Raw genomic sequence first — 26,930 nt, forward strand, 5'->3', positions numbered from 1 at the left:
AAAAAAATTTCTCTTGATCATCACCTACAATAATTTTCTCTAAATCCTCACACTTTGCCCCCTCAGCTGTCCCATTCGAAGGCGACATCGGAGTCCTTGATTGTTATAAATCTCTATCAATAGAGGCCGAGGACCCAATCTCAAGTTAATGCATAATTGCGGCTACCAGGCATTGTCTAGCCACAAACTGGCTCCCAACCAGTTCTTCAATCTGATCCCCGGACGGATACTTCACTTTCAAGTGGATGGTGAAAGAAACAACCTCAAAGGCATGAAGCCAAGGTCGTGCTACAATGGTTGTGTAGGGAGAATAAGCATCCACCACAATGAAAGCTACCTCCACCACCTCTGAGCCTGCCTGTACTAGTAGTCTAATCTGACCCATCGAAACAACAACTTTCCCATCAAAGCCCACTAGAGGTGAATCATAACTTGTCAAATCCTCTAGTTTCAGGTTTAGCCCTTTATACAAATCAGGATACATAATCTCATCCCCATTAACCTGATCCACCAGCACCCTTTTCACATCATACCCCCTATCCTGAGGGTGACCACTAGGGCGTCATCATGTGGTTGTATGGTTCTAGCATTATCATCGTCCGAGAAGTTCAACGTTGGTCAGATCTCCACCCAAGCCCTTTTTGGTTCATGTTCAGGGTCCTCGGCAGGTAGCCGAGCCATAGACATAACCCTGGACGGATGAGAACTAGTCCTCCCTGGTGTAGAGAGGATGACATTGATTGTGCCCAAAGGGGCTCTCGAAGAAGCATCTTTCCGAAGTTCCGATCCAACCTGGCCTATTTGCCCATTGGGATGATACAAGAATTGTTTCAACCTTCCTTCCCGGACCAGCTAATCTAGATGATCCCACAAAGTTCTACAATCCTCAGTGGTGTGTCCTTGGTCTTAGGTAGTGAAGACTTTGGTTGTGCCTCATAGGGTCTCCTCCTATCTTGTTTGGCCATTTGAAGTATGGTTCATTCTTGATCTTTTCCAAGACCTGATGTACTGGTTCTCGGAACACCGTGTTAACCATCTGAGGAGCTATAGACCCAGATTGCCCAGCAAAATCCCTTTGGGGTTTGTTATTGTTGTAGCAGTCCGACCCAAAATCCCTCATCTCTTGAGGGACAACCTTTGCCTTTCCCTTCCCTTGCTGCTAGTCTTACTTGACCCACTTGTATTCGTCAATACGATCCATAAGCCGACGCATACTCCTTACCGACTTCTTGGTCAAGTACTTTCTCAAATCATGCTCGGCAAGTAAGCCGACCTTAAATGTCCTTATAGTCACGTCATCAAAATCCCCTTCGATCTCATTGAACATCTCCCGATATCTGTTCGAGTATGTTTTCAGGATCTCCCATTCTCGCATGGACATGGATAACAAGGAATCCAAGGGCCAAGAAACCCTATTGCACGTGATCAAACGAGATCCAAACGCTCGGGTGAGCTCCTTGAAGGAATCAACGGAACCTGCACCTAGGCCATCAAACCACCTCATCGCCATAGGCCCTAAACTGGAGGGGAACATCTTGCACATCAATGCCTCATTCTTGGAGTGCACAACCATTCTCTGGTTGAAGTGGCTTACGTGCTCCACAGAGTCTGTTCGACCATTGTACATGGTGAACGTGGGCTGAGTGAATCGCCGAGGAAGTCTCCCTCCCTCAATTCTACACGTGAAAGGTGATCTGGAAATTTAGTTGAGCGCTTTGCTCATCGCATCATTTCCCAAGCCTTTGGAAGATGAATTATTGTTTCTACGCTCATTATGGTAGTCCTCATCATACAAGAAAGACTCACTAGGAGGGGTCCTTGATCTGTGCCTATAACTACCATCCTCTTCATCATCATAAGAGAAGTCAGAATCGGAGGAAGTTCACCTTCGCCGTTCGTGGTGCAACTTCCTCTTTAAGTGATTAATCTCCAGCTACATGGCTTTGGTATTTTTCTCCTTAGAAAGGTGACTCCCGCCTCAAGGCTGGCTCCTGCTAGTATGGGTGGTATGCACACTAACCTCCCGGTCCCTCCTGCGATCAAGACTAACAAAATGATCTTGACGTTGGGACCCAATAGATTCCTCTAGATTCGAACCTGAAACTACCATAGTTGGAAGTAAAACTCACTACCACACCAGAAATCCCCACAGATGGCGCCAATTGTATTGACGCGACTTGAGTCCCTAGCCCAAAGTATAAATGAACTTAGACCCAAAAAGTCTTACACAATGAATTTGTAGAGAGTGGGTTGAAAAACTAGGTTTTAATGAATCAAACAACAAGTAAAATGGATTCGGATGACATGAAAATGAAGATAGACTGGTTTATTCTAAATAAAATCATCCGAGGAGTTCAGCTCTTATATATTTCTCTCAAGATTGATTATAAGTTCAGTCCTTGATTACTGTAGTGTCCTCTTAATTTCTCGATTCCTTTTCTTTATTGCCTTCTTCCTATTTTATACTCCCACTTTGCCTTCATCTCTGTCCTCCACTTGTAGGTTAGATTGTTGGTGCACATCCTTGTCACATCAGCACCTTCTTAAAGTCTCTGGAAAATAGCTGTAAGGCTGGAAACTACTATTCAGGCATCACTTCCTTATTAATGCAGTCAGAAAGTTAGTTGCATAGCATTTAATGGGGTGACAATAGCTTTCTCTTAGATATTTCCCAGCTCCCATCCCTTCTGTATGTTCATAATGCATGTCCTTCTCAATAGAACCTCCTGGAATGTCACCCTAGATGATAGGACACACATTTTGATCTTCGTTTCGCCTAGCTGAGGGGATATTCCTCCTCGGCCCATCCTTCCCAGCCTTTACAGTCGTAGCTTGCTTGTGAAGTTCAAAGTCTTACTTCTTCCTCATTATTGATTTATTTTCGGATCACTATGCCTCCTCGAACAAGGCCCAAGGCCCAATATATATTTGGGCTCGCGTCCCCACAAGTACATATTAAAATTTATTAGTTACTCCAAGAGTATAGTGAGAATGGTGCTCCATCTTTTTAGATTTATGGTATACCTTATCATAAATTTAATTAGTGAGATTTATCATGAATGTGAAAGGTATAAGTGTCATATTATACTCTGAAAGCACTAAGTAATTACTCTGGCAAATTTTTCTCCTACATAAAATAGGCTAATTGGCGAGCCTAATATTTGATTTCACAAGCTTGAGTTTATGATCCTTAATAAAATCAAATTTCATGAATTTGTAAATCACTAGTCAAGGCAGCACGTGCAAGGCACGTGCTAGCCATGGGAAAAAAAAAAGGTAGTGATTAAGATCAATTTTAGATTTTATTTGTATCACAAAATGAAAATATAAATCATTTGATTTTTAAAATACATAGGAAAAAAAAGTAGTGATTAAGATCAATTTTAGATTTTATTTGTATCACAAAATAAAAATATAAATCATTTGATTTTTAAAATACATAGAGATTTACATTAATAAAAAGTGACATTAATTTTAAGAATTTTGATAATTATGTTATAAAAAGTTAATTTCAATCGTATAAGACAGTGACAAATCCCAATCCAATATTTTATTATTTTATTTTGACCTATAACTTACACCTCAATAGTTGTGAATATATTGTAATAACAACAAAATGTCATGACATTTTTAGTTGTGCTAGATTTCGGTATAATATTTTATTATTTTATTTTATTTTATTTTGACCCATAAGGAATTGACACATGCATTACAACATTTTCATAATATCTCTATGTATACATTGTATTTAATTACAATGTAAATTTATATTGTAGACACAAAAAAATTGGCAAATTTTGTACACATTTACAAAATTTGTACAATATTTACCATTTTTTGTGCAAATGTGTATAATATTAACCACTTTTGTGTATTTACAATGTAAACTTGCATTGCAAGTACAAAGTAAACATATAAAGATCTTAAAAAACAAAAACAAAAACAAAGCTCAAACCAACTGGCATACTTGAAGGGGAAAAAAAATAAAAGAAAAGAAAAGAGAAAGTGCACCTCACTAATTGAATAAACCAAAAAAACACTATTTATGAGCCTTGGGCTCTTTTTATATAGTTAATAGATATGGCAGCTTACATAAATATTAAAAAAAAAAAAAAAACACACAAACTGATAACTGGAAAAAAAAAAAAAAAAAAAAAAAACTTTAGGCACTGTATAAATTAATGTTAAAATGTTGTGGACTTAGCATTTTTTTTATTTGATCTATAAAAAACTGAGATCTCAACAATTGTGAAAATATTGTGATAACAATAAGTGTTGTAACATTTTCTCAAAACATTTATTTTTAGTTGTGATTGGTCATAATCTCATATTTTATTATTTTATTTTGACTTGTAAGAAATTGACACGTCAATAATTGTGAAAATATTTTGAAATTTGTTATGTCAGTATAACAATATATATACCAGCTTATATAAATATTTAAAAGAAAAAAAAACACAAAACGATTACTAAAAAAAAAAAAAAAACTTTAAGCACTATAGCTACCGTGCCAGTTGAATAAACCAAAAACGCTACACAATAAGTGTTGTAACATTTTCTCAAAATATTTATTTTTAGTTGGGGTTGGTCACAGTCTCATATTTTATTATTTTATTTCGGCTTGTAAGAAATTGACATGTCAATAATTGTGAAATTTGTTGTGTCAGTATAACAATATATATACCAACTTACATAAATATTTAAAAGAAAAAAAAATAACAAACCGATTACTATATAAAAATAAATAAATAAATAAAAACTTTAGGCACTGTAACTACTGTGCCAATTGAATAAACCAAAAGCACTGCACAATAAGTGTTGTAACATTTTCTCAAAACATTTATTTTTAGTTGTGGCTAGTTACAGTCTCATATTTTATTATTTTATTTTGACTTGTAAGAAATTGACACATCAATAATTGTGAAATTTGTTGTCTCAGTATAACAATATATATACCAGCTAGCTTACATAAATATTTAAAAGAAAAAAAAAAAAAAAAAAAAACACAAACCGACTACTAAAAAAAAAAGAAGCTACCCTGCCAGTTGAATAAATCAAAAGCACTGCACAATAAATGTTGTAACATTTTCTCAAAACATTTATTTTTAGTTGTGATTGGTCACGGTATCATATTTTATTATTTTATTTCGACTTGTAAGAAATTGACTCGTCAATAATTGTGAAAATATTGTGAAATTTATTGTGTCAGTATAACAATATATATACCAACTTACATAAATATTTAAAAGAAACAAAAAAAAAAAAACAAAACAAACCGATTACTAAAAAAAAAAAAAATCTGTGGCTACAGTGCTACTTGAAATTGTAGTTACTATTCAAAACTTGGGAAAAAAAAGCGGCTCACAAAACCAAAGCACTGTAGCTACAGTGCTTTAGCGCATTCGCGCACGTCAATAATTCTGAAAATATTGTGAAATTTGTTGTGTCAATATAACAATATATATACCAGCTTACATAAATATTTAAAAGGGAAAAAAAAAAAAAAAAAAAACACAAACTGATTATAGGAGAAAAAAAAACTATAACTATTGTAGCTACAGTGCCACTTGGCACTGTAGTTACTGTTCAAAACTTGGAAAAAAAAAAAAAAGTGGCTCATGAAGCCAAAGCAATGTAGCTACAGTGATTTAGCGCATTCACACTTTTATATATATATATATATATATATAGATTTATTTTCAGTTGTGGTTGGTCACAGTTTCATTTTTTATTATTTTATTTTGACTTATAAGAAATTGATACCTCAATAATTGTGAAAATATTATGAAATTTGTTGTATCAGTATAACAATATATATAAAAGGAAAAAAAAAATACAAACGGAGGACTGAAAAAAGAAAAGAAAAAAACTGTAGCTACAGTGCTACTTGGTACTGTAGCTACTGTTCAAAAAAAAAAAAAAAAAAAAAAAAAAAGGACAAACCGGCTAACCAAAATGACACTGTAGATGAATAGTGCAAAAACACTTAATGAACAGTGCTAAAACACTAAAGCGGTAATGAAATTGACATCTCAATAATTGTGAAATTTATTGTGTCAATATAACAATATATATAAAAGGAAAAAAAAGTACAAACGGAAGACTGGAAAAAAAAAAAAAAATGTAGCTGAAAGTTCAAAAACGTGTACAAAAACACTTTTGAACGTTTAGACCCCCAAAAACCAATTTAATCAACACACGCAATATGTTAAACAATAGTGTGCGGAAACTTAACATATGCTATAACATGGTATTGATTAAACAACTATCTAAGCCACAACAAAATAAACCACAGCAGATAATGTAAAGGCAGAGATAGAGAGGAAGGAAGATGCAAACACAGCGATAACACCAGATATGTTATCGAAGAGGAAACCGAAGACCTCGGCGAAAAACCTCTCCGCCGCCCTCCAAGCGGTAATCAATCCACTAGAAAATACAGTTGGGATACAAGGACAGCAATAGACCCTCCAAGCCTAATCTACCCAATGCACCTAAGCCCTCCAAGCTTCTTGCTCCAACGAGGTTGCGCCGAACCTTTTTCTTTTCTAGCTTTCCGGATTCCGCTACTTCACCGTAGCATCAACCAATAAAGATTGGCTCCTTCCTAACTGCTTCCCAGAACTCCAAACGACTGTCTCACAGAGATGATAATGGTGAGAACCAGGTTTGGTATAAAGGCCTCTCAAGGATTTGACAATGGAGAGGAAGAGAGTGAGGGATTTTGATGAGACTCTAAGGTAGAGATTGTGGGTAAAACAATCTGGTTTTTCTTTAGGGTTTCTCTCTCAAAATTCTCTCTGGAAACTCTCTTTCAATCGTGGGTTAAAAGGGTATTTATACTGAAGAGGAGTGGAATGCGAAACGTCAGGTTTTTCCAAAACAGGGGTGGCTCGCGGCTTGACCTCGCGGCTTGACTAAGTCGCGAGTTCCAGTCGCGAGTTAACCGTATGGCCAGTTGTCCTGTTTTGTCCTGTAGTGCTCCAGCTAGCATGACTGTTCATCTTCCAGCATGCTTGGCATGTGTGCAGATTCTGGCGGGTTGAAGCCGCGAGTCCAGTCGCGAGTCCCAGCCGCGACTCTCTGTTTTCTTGCACACTCTTGAGCAATCTTCACACTATCTCACTCACTACCCTTACAACAATCCCACCTAAATACAGGGTTACTAAATGCTGAATTACAAGCAAATTTGGCACGGAATAAAGCCAATTAGATGGTTGAATAAATTCAACCTTACAATCTCCCCCTTTGGCTATTCCGTGACAAAACCCTAAAACAGACTCTAGACTTAACATGTGAGTTGGGAACAGTTGATCAAAACTCACTCACACCTAATTCTAGAAGCTGTGAAGCACTTGAATCATATGAACATAAACTCCTGAAACACAACAATACACCATGATCATTGTAAGCAGAAAATTATTAATGCATATGAAACAGGCAAAAAGAGATCAAGCATAAGATGGAGTTAATGAACAAACCATGGCTTGATCAACCAAGTGAACACCACAAGGTAGTGATCACAGTGTTCATTCACACTTGGAATGAACACAAAGACATACAAGTTAACAAGCACAAGGCAAGACACTTGTATGCTCAACACTCAACCAATGCATAACACACAAGGCATATGCATCTAGGAACAATCCTACAAGGGCACAAGAGTGACAGTACATAAACCACAATGCTGAACATTTAGATTTAAAATACTGATTTCACATAGCATAAAGGCTGCACTTAAGCATGGTACATACCACAAGGCCTACAAACTATGCATAAACCATAAACCCTCAAAGCTTACAAAAGCATATGGGTACAAACCAACAAATACCTGAATAACATCATCAAACATATATAAAAGTTTATCCAAGAGTATATGAGGAGAGTTAGAAACAGTTATACACCAAAACCCAGTGTATTAAAAACATAAAAACCATAAAAACACTAATTACTCCCCCTCAACAAATTACTCCCCCTCAAGAGCTGCTTTTCTGCTTCAATTATCAATGAACTTTCTCCCCCTTTTTGACATGGAATGGCCAAAGGGTCACTGGTCATGCTGAGTTGTGAAGCTGTCAAGTGTAGCAGCCAAAACATCAATCTGGTCTTGCATGGCTCTCATTCTGTCAGAATGCTCAGTCTGGACTGCCCTGATCCCATCAAGCCTTTCCAGAATGATCTGGAAAGCATCTGGAGGTGCAGCTGCAGAAGTTGAAGCTCTGGACCTCTTGCCACTCCTCCTTGGTGTTGAGGTGGATGCATGCCCTGCTGCCTCTGCATCAGTCTCCATTGGGACTTCCTCTCCTTCATCACCTTCATCTTCTTCTCCTGGAAGCCTAACACTGATCCTTTTGCAGGTAAGTTTGTTGATTGCAGAGGGTGTGGACATGTGACTGATGTCTTGAGGAATTTGAACACCCTTCCTTCGAAATATCCTCATTAGGAGGCTGGGAAAGATCAGTTTTGGTCTAGATGTTGTTCTTGTCTCATCCACAATGATGTCAAAGATGTGGGAACTTATATCTATGAAGTTCTTCTCTTTGAGATCCATCAGAAAAATTGCTCTAGCACAATTGATTGTGGTCAACTTCCTAATAGGATAAAGGTTAAACATCATTATTATGGTTAGAACCCTCATGTCCACTGGAAAGGCAGTGGTATTCAAACACTTCCCTTCTCTCTGCCCACCTATTCTCTGTTGAACTGTTTCAATAGAGACACTCCTATCCTTGAAATTGACAAACTCCTCATCCTCCAAACCCTCAAGCCCTAGTACATCATCTATGACATGTGCATCCAAGATGAATTCTTTCCCTCTAACCCAGCAATTTAACTCATTCTCCTTTATCACAGCATTTGAATAAAATTCTCTAATCAGAGGTTCACACACCAAAGGGAAATCACTTAAAAGTTTGTCCCATCCTCTTCCTTCAAAACAACTGGGAATAAAAGTTTGTCTTAAATCATCCAAATCCACAAATCTCTCTTGAATGATTCCTGCATTCAAGAAGTTATCCTTGTATCTCTCAAAATGATGAACTGACCTAAACAATCTAGGATCCATCTTAAGTCTTTTGTCAGCCTTCTTCGCAGTAGATTTCTTCTTCTGAGGTGAAGGAGCCATCTGTGAACAATCAGAAAAGGCCACAACAACATATAACAATATATGTGCACAATCAGTCAGTACCATGTATTTAACAGAGAAAGATATCAATCAAACAAGTGAACTTCAAACACTTAACCAGCAAGCAATTTAGTTCAACCATATAGGTAAACTAATCCTAGGATAGGAAACACATGTACAACATGGTGAAGCTATCCTGAAGGCAAATAAATGACATTGAGGCAGATTATGGAAAATGATATGACATACACACAAAACATTGAGCCTAACAGAATCGTCCCACAGATTAACACACATGCACATCTTGCAAAGGAAAAACACACAATTTCAACAGAACCAAAAGTAACATCTCAACAGCTCATAGTTCAGAATGAAATGAAAGGAATACTTAGCTAAGCACAAGAGCAATAGGACAAAGACTATCATTAACACAAACTATAACAACAGAAACCACAAGCTAAGCAAGAACAAAAAGCAGAGACCGAAACACAAACCCATTTCAAAAACACAATCAAATGTGAAAAATCAAGGGTAAAGGCACAAAATCAAGTAGAAAAGAGTGAAAATCAGAAAACCCATACCTGGAACTCGACGATTTTGGGCTGTAAGGATGCAACACAAGAAATTGGAAAAGGGAGCACGGAGAGTTTGGGAGGGAGAGTGTTTAGAGAGAAGATGAACAGTCACAAAAATTCGAGGGAAACACTGAAAAAGTTTAAAAACTGCTCCTGTTTCTGCAAAACACGCGATTTTCGCGACTGGTTCAAGTCGCCACACAGTCGCCAGCTCAAGCCGCCAAAGTACTCAAGAGGAAAATTTTGAAAAATTTTTCTAAGTGTTTTTCGCGACTGGAAGGTCTACCCGCGAGTGAGTCGCGAGCTGAGCCGCGAAAATCTCTGAGTGAATCTCGCGACTGGACCTTCCACTCGCGAACAAGTCGCCAAAACTGACCAGCGAAGATGCGACTGAGGCACGCGACTTGACACACCCGCGACTGAGCCGCCAAAACAGGGCAAAACTGTATTTTTGAAATTTTCAGATTTTTCAGCAAAAACACTTTCCAAAAACACCTAAAACACTCAAAAATCTTTTTGTGCTTGAATTAACAAAGATTGAGTATGTGAAAACACATTTTATCAAGTACAATCACACAAATGAATATGGCATTTATCAAACATAAACTTGTGTGTTGTGTGTGGATATCAACAATGAAATAGTCCTTTTTCTAATGTGAAGCTTCAATGATCAATTCAACCAAGGCATACACAATTAGCACTAGATCATGTGACCAATCTCAATTATAGAAATATGAATATATGACTTCCCACACAACTTGATAACATAACTTGGAGCCTTTCATTTGACTCCACTTTCAGCCATAACATTTGATCTTTTGAGGCAATCATCTCTCATTGTGAGAGGTATAGACAACATTTTTCTTTGAAGAACAGGCCTTTGGCCTTTTTGAAAGAAATTTCACTTTTGATATAAGGTCGCTTACCCTTTTTCCTAGTCAAATACTAGAATGTGCGACAGGCTTTTGCAGCTCAATATCTCTTTTCATTTGGAGATTTACATTTAGTGAGCTCTTTTTAGCAAAAAAAATAAAAAATGGGAAGAGATATAGACACAAGTCTATGCATGTTTCAAGATCAACATAACCATTCACCAATCATTCATGACAAGTTTGAAGATCTATTTACAACAATCACATAGATTTCAAGATTTTTCCCATAGTGATATGAGTGCATGAAAACAAGTAATGTTCGAAAATGCACAAAGCCATTAGCACAAAGGTACACGGCAAAACGAGTTTTAAGACAAAAACTCAACAAAGTCAATCAAGCCCTTTTGATTTTCAAATGTTTATGTAATTTTTGGATTTTTGACTTAAGAAACAAAAAGAATGATAAAACACAATTAAGAAATATCCACAAACAAACAACCAAAATCAAAAACAACAAGCATACCAAACAAACATAGTCACAAAGCATAGGAAGTATTAATGCATGGATATGTTGTAATGCTTATGCATGAGTACCCCTTTTCACCCACACGACACTTGCGTTTGGGGTGATTTCCTTAGAAGAGGATTGGGTACGGGAGTTAGGGCTTTCAAACCTTCGTGAGAAGCTTTCCAAGCAGTTGGTGAATGCACCAATCATCTTCATCACGTTCATCATTCCGGGATCTCCGTTTTGCTCTCTAGGTTGATCCCCTGCCCACGTTCTCCTATCAACTCTTGGTCCTCCTGACCTTTGAGGAGTAGCACTGTTCTTTGCTCTCAGCTTTTGGCAATTTGGTCGAGTGTGCCCTTGAAGTCCACAGTAATGGCACACATACATTCCTCTAGGACCTCTTTGTGGTCGAGGACGTGACTTGGCACGAGACTCAGACCTGCCCACATACTGATTATGATGATTCAGCATCCGATGGTCCACCACATTCTTCTTCTCCTCCACCTCGAGGTTCACACTAGTAGAGTCAGCTACAACTGGATCTTTGGACTTCACAAACTTCACTTCTTTAGTGACATTTCCAGTTGAGCTACTTCCTCCGGTATATCCCAGTCCGGATTTGTCTGAGAAGCTCTTTTGAGATGATATAACATCATCAAGCTTCTTGGTGGTGACCCTCTCTATTTTTGCATTTGCTTGAACAACCTCATTCTCAAGGAATCTCACTTTAGTGTAGGCTTCGGACAGCTCACCATTAAGGGTTTCAATCTCGCATTTGGCCTCCCTATACCGGATTAGGAGACTTTTGTAGTCCTCCTCAGCCTTCTTCATCTTTCTCACTGCAGCCTTGGCCACCCTTGTGTATTCACCAGATTTCTCCAACAGTGAATTGTAATTTTCTTGAAGAGTAGCTGTGCTTTCTTCTTCTTCAGCTTCTGATTCTTCAACAATTCCTAGTGAGTCATCCTCACTATGTTCTCCAAGGTCTTGAACAAGCAAATTCAATTCATCCGAAGACTCAACATGAGCAATAGTCATGAAAGCTGAGTAGTTCCCTTCTCCATCACAGCTCTCCTCAGATTCTGAGTCGGACGAATCTGAATCACTCAAAGTCGTGGCGTACACCTTGCCTTTTGATTTCAAATAGTTAGGACATTCCCTCTTGAAGTGTCCATGCCCGTTGCATTCAAAACAAGTAACACCTTGTGTGGATTGGGATTCTTTTCCATCTTTCCTCTTGAAATCCCTCTTCTCCCTTCCAGAATTTTGGAAATTTCTCTTATCATCAAATTTTCCATTGTTTTTGAATTTCAAAAACTTCTTGAAATTTTTAACAAGATAGGCTACATCCTTGTCAACCATATCTTCTCCTGACGAGCCTTGATCTTCCACCTTCTCATTAACGGTCTTTAGAGCAATGGATTTACCCTTCCGTTGATTTGGCAGCGACATTTCATAGGTCTGTAAAGAACCAACCAGCTCCTGCACCTTGATGTCGTCAAGATCCTTGCTCTCTTCAATGGCTGTCACTTTGGCACGGAAGCTTTCCGGCAATGATCGAAGGATCTTCCTTACAATCTTAGAATCCTCCATCTTCTCCCCCAAGTTAAACTTGCTGACAACCACTTCATTTAACTTCCCATAGAATGAGTCGAAAGACTCATCCTCACTCATCTTGAGCTCCTCAAACCGAGTGGTCAGCATTTGTAACTTGGTATCTTTCACCTTCTTCGTGCCTTCATAAGTTGTTTCCAGAATCTCCCATGCATCTTTTGCAATAGTAATGTGAGAAATCCTGTGAAATTCATCTGGAGACACACCACAGAAAATAGCATTTAGTGCTTTACTGTTAGCATTAGATGCAGTAAGTGCTGCCTTATCCCATGTGGATTTGGCTGCTTCAGGTTTGGTCCAACCCATCTCAACAGCATCCCACACGGATTCATCAATGGAGCATAAAAAGGCTCTCATACGAACCTTCCAAAATGCATAGTTACTTCCATCAAAATATGGAGGTGCATTAAGGGATTGAGACCTATCCATCTCAAAAAGAAAGGGAGTCAAGGATCACACAATGGTAATAAAACCAAACAGATGTGTACCCGCTCTGATACCAATTGAAAGTTCAAAAACGTGTACAAAAACACTTTTGAACGTTTAGACCCCCAAAAACCAATTTAATCAACACACGCAATATGTTAAACAATAGTGTGCGGAAACTTAACATATGCTATAACATGGTATTGATTAAACAACTATCTAAGCCACAACAAAATAAACCACAGCAGATAATGTAAAGGCAGAGATAGAGAGGAAGGAAGATGCAAACACAGCGATAACACCAGATATGTTATCGAAGAGGAAACCGAAGACCTCGGCGAAAAACCTCTCCGCCGCCCTCCAAGCGGTAATCAATCCACTAGAAAATACAGTTGGGATACAAGGACAGCAATAGACCCTCCAAGCCTAATCTACCCAATGCACCTAAGCCCTCCAAGCTTCTTGCTCCAACGAGGTTGCGCCGAACCTTTTTCTTTTCTAGCTTTCCGGATTCCGCTACTTCACCGTAGCATCAACCAATAAAGATTGGCTCCTTCCTAACTGCTTCCCAGAACTCCAAACGACTGTCTCACAGAGATGATAATGGTGAGAACCAGGTTTGGTATAAAGGCCTCTCAAGGATTTGACAATGGAGAGGAAGAGAGTGAGGGATTTTGATGAGACTCTAAGGTAGAGATTGTGGGTAAAACAATCTGGTTTTTCTTTAGGGTTTCTCTCTCAAAATTCTCTCTGGAAACTCTCTTTCAATCGTGGGTTAAAAGGGTATTTATACTGAAGAGGAGTGGAATGCGAAACGTCAGGTTTTTCCAAAACAGGGGTGGCTCGCGGCTTGACCTCGCGGCTTGACTAAGTCGCGAGTTCCAGTCGCGAGTTAACCGTATGGCCAGTTGTCCTGTTTTGTCCTGTAGTGCTCCAGCTAGCATGACTGTTCATCTTCCAGCATGCTTGGCACGTGTGCAGATTCTGGCGGGTTGAAGCCGCGAGTCCAGTCGCGAGTCCCAGCCGCGACTCTCTGTTTTCTTGCACACTCTTGAGCAATCTTCACACTATCTCACTCACTACCCTTACAACAATCCCACCTAAATACAGGGTTACTAAATGCTGAATTACAAGCAAATTTGGCACGGAATAAAGCCAATTAGATGGTTGAATAAATTCAACCTTACAGTAGCTACTGTAGCTACAGCGCCTCTTGGAACTGTAGCTACTGTTAAAAAAAAAAAAAAAAAAAAAAAGACAAAGTGGCTTACCAAAATGACACTGTAGATGAACAATGCAAAAACACTGAATGAACATTGCTAAAATACTGTAGTGGCATTGCGGCTTTTCACAAAACATTTATTTTCAGTTGTAGTTGATCACAATTTCATATTTTATTATTTTATTTTGACTTATAAGAAATTGACACTTCAATAATTGTGAAAATATTGTAAAATTTGTTGTGTCAGTATAACAGTATATATAAAAGGGGGAAAAAAAAAAAGAACAGAAGACTGAAGAAAAAAAAAAAAAAAGAAGACAAGTGCCTCACGAAAATTTCACTGTAGGCGAACAGTGAATAAACAGTGATTTAACACTGAATGCACAGTGTTAAATCACTGTAGCGGCATTGCCGCTTTTTATATATAAGAAAAAAATGTACAAACAAAAGACGGGGAAAAAAAAAATGTAGCTACTGTAGCTATCGCGCCTCTTGGAATTGTAGCTACTATTCAAAAAAAAAAAAAAAAAAAAAAAAAGACAACGTGGCTCACCAAAATGACACTGTAGATGAACAATGCAAAAACACTGAATGAACATTGCTAAAATACTATAGCGACATTGCGGCTTTTCACAAAACATTTATTTTCAGTTGTGGTTGGTCACAATTTCATATTTTATTTTGACTTATAAGAAATTGACATTTTAATAATTGTGAAAATATTGTGAAATTTATTGTGTCAGTATAACAATATATATAAAAGGGGGGGAAAAAAAACAAACGGAAGAATGAAGAAAAAAGAAAAAAAAAAAGACAAGTGCCTCACGAAAATTTCACTGTAGGTGAACAATAAATAAACAGTGATTAACACTGAATGCACAGTATTAAATCACTGTAGCGGCATTGCCGCTTTTTATATATAAGAAATATGACTTGCAAGTCAAGGTTTATGACCTGCAATTACTCAGGTTGTACTTGTACATCCAATGAATTTTTACTATATACCAATAGGACTTTATGATGATTTCATGGTCTCTCTCTCTCTTCTCACTGGTTGGATCTCACAATCATTTTCCTTTTATACACAAATTGTGTAATTAAGTAGAAAATGCCTAAGAGATTGTTTATTTGCTAGACAAAGAAGCAAGTGGGCTTGTTATCAGGACAACACCTAATCCCGTACCTCTTTTTTACAAAAAACTAGTCAATGGGTTCGTAAATACTTGAAATCCACGTCTATTTTGAAGCAGGATAAATGGTTTGGTTGGACAGAGTAAGCCTTCAAAGCCCATTGTACCAAAAAACGAGATAATGGGCAAGCAAATTTTCAAAAACCCAGCTCTATCATCCTTTTCTTTTTTGATACCAGATAGAAATTCTACTTTAACCTAATTTAAATGGATATGTGTGAAACTCTTTTATGGAAACTTAAAAATTAGCCCTTATTACCTGTACTCCACAAACACTTATATTTGTGAAGTGATCATCACACCAAGGATATGTGATGATCATCACCCTCTTCTAAATAGAAACTACTACACATAATCACTCTCATTAATACCCTATTTATATTAGGTTTACACTCTACTAAGTTGGGGCATTAAAGTCGTTTAATATAATATTGGAACTGGCTAGGTAGGAGAGTTGGTTGTTGGTTTGACCCAAATGACATAGGGTCTTGCTACTCTAGTATAAGGGGAGTCCATCTTAGCTTGCCCCTTGCCCTTGAGTTAAAGGGCACCTCCATCCACCAAGGGTAGGTAGCTCTCAATTGTAATGTAAACTTACATTTTTGACATACAAAATGTGTATAATGTTCTACACATTTGCAAATATTATACAATATTGTAAACTTTTTGCAAATATATATAACATTGTGCATTTTTTGTGTGTCTACTAATATATAAGTTTATATTGCTACTAAAATATAAGCTAAGAATTTTTCTTTATAATGTGATCACAATATTCACGCACAATACCATCAAATATATATATATATATATATATATATATATAGTTTATATTGCTACTAAAATATAAGCTAAGAATTTTTCTTTATAATGTGATCAAAATATTCACGCACAATACCATCAAAAATATATATAAATATATATATATATATATTTATATATTCAAATCCAAACTCACTGTTGGTTTGAGATGCAGTCGGAGACTCAGTCGATGCTGCAGAAAACATCATCGAAGACGCTCAAGTGAATCTTTAATTGCTTTAAGACAGTAGATATTACTCACTAAACCATTGTTTATTATTTCAAGACTATCAAATGACCAAACAAAGATGTGAAAAATAGCTCCGAACATTCTGGCCTTTAGAGCCATTTCACATTTGCTTAGTGCGTGGACTACTTAGAAAGAGAAATATAAAAACAAATTCATTTAGAGAAAATTTCAAATTGGAAAACAGATCATTACCATTAATTCTTAAATCTTCAAAATGACGTTATTTTTTAATCACATAAAAATCTAGTTGAAACAGGAAAATTCTCTTATAGTTTTAGATATTAAAAATACTGTTTTGAAATATAGAAATTTTGAGATTGATCTTTGCCTAAAGATCCTTTTTTTAATGCACTTCTTATTGTTTTTTAATCCTTAATCATCCAATTTTTCTTTCTATTTGTAAAGGGAAAAAATGGTGCTTGTAAAGCAACCAAAGCATTCCTCACTAAATGAAGGAATTTGGTCTCCTCTTTCTAAATCAATTGCATCTTTCAAAAGCAGTGCGGTGTTTCAGGCAGCACCAACATGGTATTTGACAACGTTTTCGACGGCTCCATTTCCAAGTTACAACAAAGACATAGAAACATTATAATAAATAGAAGACAGAAAAACATAATATATAAAAGCAACCACCTTTGTCCATGGTCATATTGTTTATAAAACTTTGTTTGCTTCGTTCATCAAGCAACCTTTGATTAGATTACTCTAAATCATATAAGTCTCCCAGCAAAACACTAAAATCTATTTCAAGTTATGAATGTTTATATTTAGAATTTACTTTATGAACTAGTTTTTTTTTTTTTTTTTTAATCCTGGCATAGTTAGTCCTATCATGCATTAGAAGAGAGGGAACTCATCTAGAAAATCTCCATCCATCCAGCTTGAAGGAATTTCAAATTCTTGATTGTCCTGCCCTGAGTCTTCACCCAATTCACCATTTTCAATACCTTGTTGTGTCGAGTTGTGCTCCAAAATTGGTCCTTCAACTAGAAATCCACCAATGCTATCATTTGTATAATTCTTGTTAGTCCCCATCACTGCCAAACTCCCCCTTGAAACCCCACTACTTGGAAGTTCCCCTACAATGGTACAAAAATTTGCATTGTTGTCCCCTTGAACACCAGTAAAATCATGACCAAAGTCAGGAATTAATGTTTGAGACTCAAGGTTTTGGATTCCACCAAGAGGGAAAGAGATTGAGTTTTGATTCTGGCAATGGTTGGTAACATTTCTGTCTTGATGAAATTGAAAATTTTGTAATGACTCCATCTGTTGAAACCCCCCATAGCCAATAGCACTATCAACAGTTTTTGTCAACATTGCATTTCCATCGAACACCTCAGTCATTGGAAATTCTCCATTAAGGTAACCACTTATGAATCCATCACTCTCTAAGCCACTTTCAACATTCATTGACTCATGAAGGAAATTAGGGTTTTGATAGTTAGGATTTTGGTAGACATTGGGGGGGAAATTAGGGCTTTGAAATTGAACCTGATTAATATGTTCATTAGTATCCCTCCATGCCAAGTGCCCATCTGAAACACCATTAATGGGCAATTCGAAATTATTGCCCACACTTAAATTTTCATGGGTTCCATCCTCTTTACCAATTCTAGGTAATCCATGAGTAGCATTAAGATAGGAGGAGCTAGGGTTCTGATGCAGGACTTGGTTGGTGGTGTTGTAGTTCTGCGGAAACTCAACAAGATGGTTCTTTCTGGCTGTAAAGGATTGAAACAGTTCAAATGGTTTCTTCATTGAGTTGGGTTGAGAGCTACTTGAACTTCCAAACTGTAGGTAGTATCTGGGGGTATTTCTAGTATTTGTTTTCTTCAAAAGAACGTCCTCAACTGGAGTCTTCTTTATCAACTTCGAAGCACCCTTGCCAATTGGAAGCCTTGCACTTTCAGTTATGTCTTTGACATTGTAGTTGCTCAAATCAAAATTGGTAACTGCTCTCACTCCTTTCAATCTTATGCTTGCAACATCATAAGCTTTAGCTGCTTCTTCTTCAGTATCTAATTTTTTGTACATATAGCAAGATATATCAGTCATAGTTTTGGTTAGGCCATTAAATTTGAGGTAACTAGTTCTTAGATTGAAAAAATGTATGATAATATTAAGGGCAAGAAAAAAAAATGTATGATAAACTTTTGACATGTTACACTAAACCCTCTTGTACATTAAACTAAAACATTATATATGAAAAAAACAATATATATATATATATATATATGGGTTGAGTTCAAGTTACACCTAGTATAACTCTAAGTAATATTGCACCAATCAATAATTTTTAATTGGATGTGAATTTTAACAAATCAACTGTTGGATTACATTATTTTTGTATATTCTCCATGCTTGCAAAATTTCAAGATGATCAAATATCAATAGTCATGTCATCTATCAATTGTATAAATTCGAGTTTTTGTAGTTTAAAATAATGCATAAAATATGAGTTTATGGATTAAATAGTAAATAATATCCAATTGGTATGAAAATTGGCATGTATGTTTAAAACATATAGAACATGTAATCCAACGACGGAATTTTCAAAATATAAATTCATTAACAAGTTATTGGGTGGTGTAACATTACTTAGAGTTACACTAGGTGTAATTTGAACCCAACTATATATATATATATATATATATATTATATTTTCACCAAACTGACTGAAAATTATGTAAAAGATGGAAATAGCCATTTCCCATTTATTTGCTATATTTCTTCTTTCTTTATCTCTCTCTTTAGGATAAGTGGATGACACCACCAACCTCCCAAATTTGCCCAACCTAAGTTCACCACGCAATAGCACCTCCACCACCACATCACCACCACCTAACACTCCTACCCACACAAAACCACTAAAAAAACCCAAACAAACTCACACCTAAATACCCTGCAAATCTGCAACAACCAAACCTAAAACTCCCTTTTGACCATTGACCATTGGCGTCCAAATCATTATTGAACATACTTATAGAAACACCCAACACCTAATTACTACTAACAAATCAAAGAACCCACCACACAAAAACCCTAGAAAATCAATGGTTCTCGACTACAATTAAACACCCCAAATGCCACCTTGAGCCCTAAAACCATGACATTTAATATTGATTATCCCAAAAGTTTAAAGTCTTAGGAAACAATGAATTTAAACATTTAAGCTAACAATTGGCAACCAATCAATGTCACCCAAATGCACATGCACACCCATAGTTGACTCAAATATATTTCATAACACATAAATACATCTACCATAATGCCTATCAACTATGAACCATCATAACTTGATTAAAAAATCCAAGAAAATATAAGCAGAGAGAAAAAGTCACCCCAGGATGGCACAATGAATTTATTCACAATATATGGTGGAAGGGCTTGCCGGATGTTTTTTATTGAGAATTTTAGGGTTTTGCTGGGTTTTTTGATCTTGGATATTTCATGTTTAGATTGGGTGGTAGTCAGATTGCATGATGATTCTCTAGAATGTTTTTATTGTAATTTTGAAGTTGATAGCTTTTTGGAATTCATGTAATGGTTTTAGATTGGATGGTGGCTGGAATTTTGTTTGTGTGGCTATTTTGTGGTTTGTGTACCGTAATAGTAGCTAATCTGGCCATTATGTGGTGTAATTGTAAAGAAATAGACATATTGGTGGATGAGAAAGGGAAGGGATGGAAGCATTGTAAGAAAAAAGATTTCTTTAAGAAGATAGGGCGAGCGGCAATGCTGACGTGAGGTGGTGTATTACTTAATTGTAACATATCAAAAATTTGAGGTAAATTGATGGTAGGCTTAATCTCGAGGCAACATGTATTTCTCCGTAATATTAATAGCAAGTTTAAGGTGAAAAAAATACTATTACAAAATCTATCATTTTCATTGACAAAGATGTTATTTTTGAGCATCTAATCATGATATAATCAAATGAGTGATTCAATAGTAATAGGACTTACCAAATGTTCCTATATATAAGCCTTTCACTCCTTTTCCTTTCCCCAACTTGGCTTGCCATTTTTTATTGTCAGAGTTCCTGTTCCAAAGTATAGCCGTGAGAGAGAGAGAGAGAGAGAGAGAGAGAGAGAGAGAGAGAGAGGGGGTGGGGGGGGTGGGGAGGGAGAGTTATGATACCTTGAAACTCCACGGAAAATTGATGTTCCCTTCGCGAAGCCTCTACTCTTCCTGAAATTTGTCATGTTTAATAACCATCATGCAAAAAAAAAGAAGAAGTCAAAGTTACTAATTAACATGCCCAAGTGTTGTAATGAGAAAAGAATGTCTTTGATCTTAATTCTAAGTTTGTCACCAGTGAACAGATTTGTCCCAATTAATTTAAAATGCATGTCATTTTGCTTTTATAAAGCGGCTGAATCCAACTTATAAAATAGACATGTTTGGAGAAAGGGGGGATAGAAGGGAAGAAAAAATTATAAACATAGGTTTTTTTCTTTTTATGATTCCTTCTAGGGACATCAAGTCATTTATATACTTCCATTAGAAACACACATTAATTACAACTCTCACCTTCTAAGGTTTTGCAAATATTCATTCTTTGTCATGGACTGCATCTCCTCCAAATCCTTCTTGTAGTCACTCAACTACGATAATATATATAGCAAAACTATTAAAAGAAAAATCTCAAAGATGAAATGTAAATTTTAGGTTCGATCCTTTGATGAAATACATACAGGAAAATTTATTGGTGCAGTCTTGCCCCATAACTTAAGAGCAGCCAAATCATAAGCCCTAGCTGCATCCTCTTCGTTGTGAAATCCACCTGTGAAACATAATGAAGAATTGAGAAACTTTTTAAATTGATATACAACATTATTATTATTTTTTTAAATTTTTTGAGAAATTTGTGTGCACATGCTAGGCAGTAAGTAGGTTAGGTGTTAGTAAGTTTTGAGAAAACTTCTATGACGCTTTTTTTTTTTTTTTTTTGGATGGAATCGCACTTCCATTTATTTCCAAATTTTGATAGGTTTTGATTTGACCTAATTAGGTACATATCAAATCAAGTATTCCTATGATTGGAAACTTATCAAACTAAAATGTGTTTCTATTCCTATAATGTTTACTATTGGTCTCTTGTAGGAGAAAGTATATCATGTTTCGGTAATACCAACTCAATATCTGTTTTGGTATTTCCTACCCAATAAATGAGTGATACCTGTTTCAAAAAAACTACATCAGACTACTCCAATAAATGATTAATTTATCTTCCTGATAGTATAAAAGATTGTGATTAATTTATTGGAGTAGGCTGATGTGGTTTTTTAAAACAAATGTCACTCATTTATTGGATATGAAATACCAAAACAAATGCTGAGTTAGTATTACCAAAACATGGTATACTTTCTCCTTTTGTAGGTTGGGTCAACCTGGTATGTATGGCCCCTATTTTCTCCCGTTTATACAAGAAAAACCTTAACATAGTGGAACCTCTTTTTTATTTTATTTTTTATTTTTACATTTATTTTAACAAAGAAATAAAACAAATAAAGAAAAAACTGAAATATAATAGTTGAATAATATATAAGTCATTAAGTTAATAGTCACGTAATTAATTATAATAGTCTACTAGTCTAATAATTTCACACACTCACACCAAAAAAAAACCAAAAAAACCAAAAAAAAAAAGGAAAGAAAAGAAAACATGTATAAATTTACACATGAAACATGATAAATCAAAATTACCTATAAAAATAATTAAATGTGCATTTAGATTAGGTTTTTGCTATAAACTTATTTATTTATTTGATGAAATTTGGCAAAAGTATAGTATTTAAAAATTAGAAGGCTTTAAAAGTTGTTAAATTAAAAATCTAAAAGAATTAAGCTCATTCAAACTCTCAGTTATATATATTCTTAGATCAAAATATAACATATTTGATAAAGAGAAAATATAATATAACTTTAAAATTTAAATATATATTAAAAATGAGTCAATAAAAAAAAATTTAATGTTTACGATAGAACCTTGGTAAATAGGTTTGGTTAGGTCAAAATTAGAATCTGAGTATAACATGAGCTTGTCTTCCTACTACCTATTTTTTGTGTGGGCCGGGTTAATAGATTCAATTATTATTTTTTACTAAAAAGAAACATATCTATAATATATATAAAACTGAAAATATTTGACTTTTTGTTGACCTTATAATATCATGTTACATAAACTTTTAAGACCTCATGATTTTACACTTCATTATTTTAATACATATTTAAATTATATTCTATATTTAAACTCTGCATTAAAATCTTGGTATATCATATTTTCTTTAAATGTTACAAGTAACATAATAATTGCATAATACTAAATATATAGTTTAATATGTGAATATAAAATAATAATAAATACATATTAATAATTATCAAATTTTATATTAAAAAAAAACAAAAAGGAGAAAAATATATTATGTTACCTTCCGCTATCGATAAATAAAATTCTAATACCGAAGTATACACTTGGATACACCTCTTTGCTTCCGGAAGTCTACTTGCATATCTACAATTCTATATATAGTGTTTTTTCTCTCTTTTTTTTTTTAATTTAATTTTTTTTTCTACTTGTTCTTTCCAAAAGGATAGATATAAAGTAAAGGACATTGGAATACTATTTTATTTATTTTGAGATGTAGAACTAAAATATTATTTGAAAGATTTACTTACCAACATAAACTTCAAGAGTCAGAGGAAAAAGCAGGAGAGCAAAAGAAAAAAAGATCAGTAATTTAGAGAATGAATCGTACATGTAGCAATAGATGTTACTAAATAAACACAAGAGAATGATAATTATATCTTCTTGGCAACCTGTTTTTGATTTCTCTTCTGGATCAGTATTATCCCATAGAAATGCTTCAAAACGTGCAGTATACCTGTATCATATTCATTGTTATCTTTTCTATTTTTATTTTAATTGCATATATAATTCTGTAAAAAAAATTAACTTGTAATATTTAACGTGAGTTTTTATCCAAAAAATTTAGGGTTAGACAAACGCACCTACTAACTCCTCGGTAGATTGAGCCTCTCTCACTTAGTGAGCGATTAGGTCTTCTACGATGTCCTCTGCGACCTCCTTGTCCTTGAGGAATTTTTTTGCCATTTTGATAGCCATTCTCTCCACTAATATCATTGAAACTGCTAGCAAAACAATTGTTAATTCACTACATGAAAAAAAGACCCCAAAAAAAAAAAAAAAGATAAGATAAATCATGCATCAAAAAGTGATAACCTTGTTTGGTTCACTTCAACATTACTAAGACCGTCATTAACTTCATTACTCCAATTATTTTCACTTCCCACAGGCAATAGTGATGATTGTGAATAGTTAGAGAGTTCTTGGTAGTTGCTACAATGAACATCCATGGAGGAATTCAGAGGTGTTGGTGACATTTCTGCAGCTGGTAAGAGATTCTCGGATAATGCAGCTGGAAGTTGATTTTCATTAGGAAAGTTGCTGAGAAAATCAAAACTCTTATGAGCCTCGGCAGTAGAATTTGACTGCATGGATGGAGATGAACAATGGATTTGGCTTGAGTCACTAATAATGTCATTCAAGTTCCCTAGGGTTGAATCCCCAAATTGAGAAGCTGTTGAAAAAGCTGACAAAGAACAAGAAGCCGGACTGTGGGCAAAATAGTAGTCATCATCATCTGTGTGTAACGATCCCATAATAAATACCTGCAAAAAAGAAGTTCAATAACTAAAAGAGCATTTTGTGATAAATTATTCAATCTCACACTCTTTCTGTCTTGCTGTGCTAATGACATTTCGAGCCAATGTTAGAAATAAAAAAAAGTAAAAGAAAAGCAATAAATTTTTACAGTTGACTTTTCTTTAAAATGAAGCCAAACCATTTGATAATATATATGTTTCGTTATCATATGGACAGCCTTGCATATCAACAAATTAAAAACTGGTCAAGCCACTTGTCATTTGCTATATGAGAAGGCGTCTTGCATGAATGTTCGTAAATGTCTTGTGTCTTCCAATTTTACTGTCTTGATTGTTAGAACAATATGCAATAGAGATATTTATAATATAAAAAATAACCATTAATTTTGTTTGTTAGTGTTAAAGGCTGAAGCCTTATACTGTCATTTATATAGGTAATATGTGTATTGTAAAAGTAATAAAAATGCAGTACAATAGTACACTAAGCTTATTGGGCATAAATTCTAACAACCTCCTCAAACTTATGTTGGATGAGGTGAGATCAACTTGATTTTGGAAGCCAACTCACGAAAACGTCTTGATAGAGGAGGCTTGGTGAAGATATCAGATAACTAACCTTGTGAGGAGACAAACTACAGTTGTATTGTATCTAGAATTTTTTTTTTTTTTTTTTTTTTGATACAAGATAAAACTTCTACTTTAGCCTAATCTAAGTGTATATATGTGTAAAGCTCCTTTCTGGAGACTTGAATCCCGGCCCTTGCCCCCCACACCCCACAAGTACTTATACTTATGGAGTGACCATCGCACCAAGGGTATGCGGTGATGTATCTAGAATTAGATGGTGACGAATGGAGTGACAATTAATGCCAATATGCTTGGTACACCCGTGGAAGATGTCATTGTGGCAATCTAAACAACTCTTCGACGAATCATCTTCCTCTTCCCCAACTAAGGATCCTACCAACACTCCTATTCTTAAGCCTCATCACTCTCATCAAGTAAGAACTCTTCCTTCTCACCTTTGTTACTTTCATTGCTTTTTTGCCCTTGCCTCTCTTCAAGAACCTCACACCTCCTGTGAGGCTTTTTCTAACCTACTATGACAGAAAGCTATAAAGGAAAAATTGGATTCACTACCTAAAATAGGGACTTGGGATATGTTAACCTCTAGTTGGCAAATATGTTCTAGGTTGCAAATGGGTGTATATGATCAAGACTCGTTTGAATGACACTGTTGATCATTATAAGGCTATCTAGTGGCCAAGAGATTCACTTAGGAGTATGGAATTAACTATGAAGAGACATTACATTAGCCTCAGTTACTGGTCTTTCCTCTGTTTGCACACTTATTTGGGGTATTTGCCTCTGGCAAATGGCCATTATTTTATATGGATGTGAAAAAAAGCCTTCCTTGATGGAGAAAGCATAATGGAAGCCTACATGCAATTCCCTCCAGGATGCTTTCATCCTCCAAGGTTCTCTCATAAAGTGTGTTAACTACGTCAAGTACTCGACGGATTCAAGCAAGCTCTATGAGAATGGTTTGCCAAGATTAGCTCTAACATCTCCCAACATGGTTTGTTGACTAGTTCCATCTACTCAGCTCAGTTCTTTTGATGCTTAGATTATTTATCAACATTCTCTTATGTTAAAACTGATGAAGTTCGCTCAAGACTTAAGGATTTATCTGCTAAGACTAGTGCAGGACAGCAGTCTAATAGTGGTGCAGGCCAACAAAGCAAAGAGATGGTTTGTAGCATTACTGATGCTAGTACAAGCATAGCAGCATCATCACTAGTAGACAAGGTCAGTCACAGCAATAGTTTTGAACAATTGTGCAGCAACCATTCAAAAGAGATGTCTGATACAGAGCACCAGTGGGCTTGCAAGGATGTACTAGAGAGTATTGAGGTAGTACCTTATCATGAGGTTTTCATACATAGTTTTGGAGACTATGATACACGTGGCTTATAATAATTAGACTGTCATGTAAATAATGAGAGCCTATTGTACAATTAGCATACTTAGTAATTGATTTCCTGTAATTATGGTGTTAGTCAATATCAGTCGTGTATATATAGGGTAGCTTTTATGTATTAAGATCAGTTGCTTGTATTACTCTTTTTCTGATTCAATAAAATCTCTGATCTTCTATTTAGAGAAAGTTCTAGGTTTTATATGGTATCAGAGCACAAAGGTTCAACAATGGCGTCCCCTAATTCAAGCAACCAATCTGATCTAGTTAACAACCATACTTCTCAGCCAATTTCAACCACAAACAATCAATTCCTCCAAATCCATACTTTCTCAGTTCGAGTGAGAATCCAGGTAGTGTTTTGGTAACATAGCCATTGCTTGGAATGAGAAATTATCATTCTTGGTCAAGGGCTATGATTTTGGCTCTCACTGCCAAGAAGAAGATAGGGTTCATCAATGGCAAGATTCCTATGCCTGATCCAGAATCTCCTCTCTATGAAGACTGGCAAAGCTGTAACACAATGGTACTTTCTTGGCTCATCAATTCAATGCATGTTGATGTATCTAGTAGTATAATCTATTGTGAAACTGCTAGAGATATGTGGATTGAATTGAAAAACTTGTTTTCACAAGGCAATGGTCCTAAAATCTATAATCTTCAAAGGGAGATTTC

At 35.7% G+C, this 26,930-nt stretch overlaps 2 protein-coding genes across 2 annotated transcripts; both read right to left on the bottom strand.

Moving 5' to 3' along the window:
* Positions 1-1,165: 1,165 nt before the first annotated feature.
* Positions 1,166-1,627, bottom strand: LOC126691229 (uncharacterized). The gene has a single exon (XM_050386288.1). It carries the CDS (start codon positions 1,625-1,627, stop codon positions 1,166-1,168), a length of 462 nt encoding a protein of 153 aa, XP_050242245.1.
* An 18,031-nt stretch (positions 1,628-19,658) lies between these two features.
* LOC126691230 (AP2-like ethylene-responsive transcription factor PLT2) lies at positions 19,659-25,660 on the bottom strand. Its single transcript, XM_050386289.1, has 9 exons — positions 25,589-25,660; positions 25,300-25,374; positions 23,835-24,283; positions 23,603-23,740; positions 23,411-23,475; positions 21,286-21,374; positions 21,122-21,195; positions 20,729-20,779; positions 19,659-19,686 (listed from the first exon to the last, which is right to left on the bottom strand). Exons 1-9 carry the CDS (start codon positions 25,658-25,660, stop codon positions 19,659-19,661), a joined length of 1,041 nt encoding a protein of 346 aa, XP_050242246.1.
* Positions 25,661-26,930: the final 1,270 nt, after the last annotated feature.

The sequence above is a fragment of the Quercus robur genome, chromosome 7 (genome assembly GCF_932294415.1).
Source record: "Quercus robur chromosome 7, dhQueRobu3.1, whole genome shotgun sequence".
NCBI lineage: Eukaryota > Viridiplantae > Streptophyta > Magnoliopsida > Fagales > Fagaceae > Quercus > Quercus robur.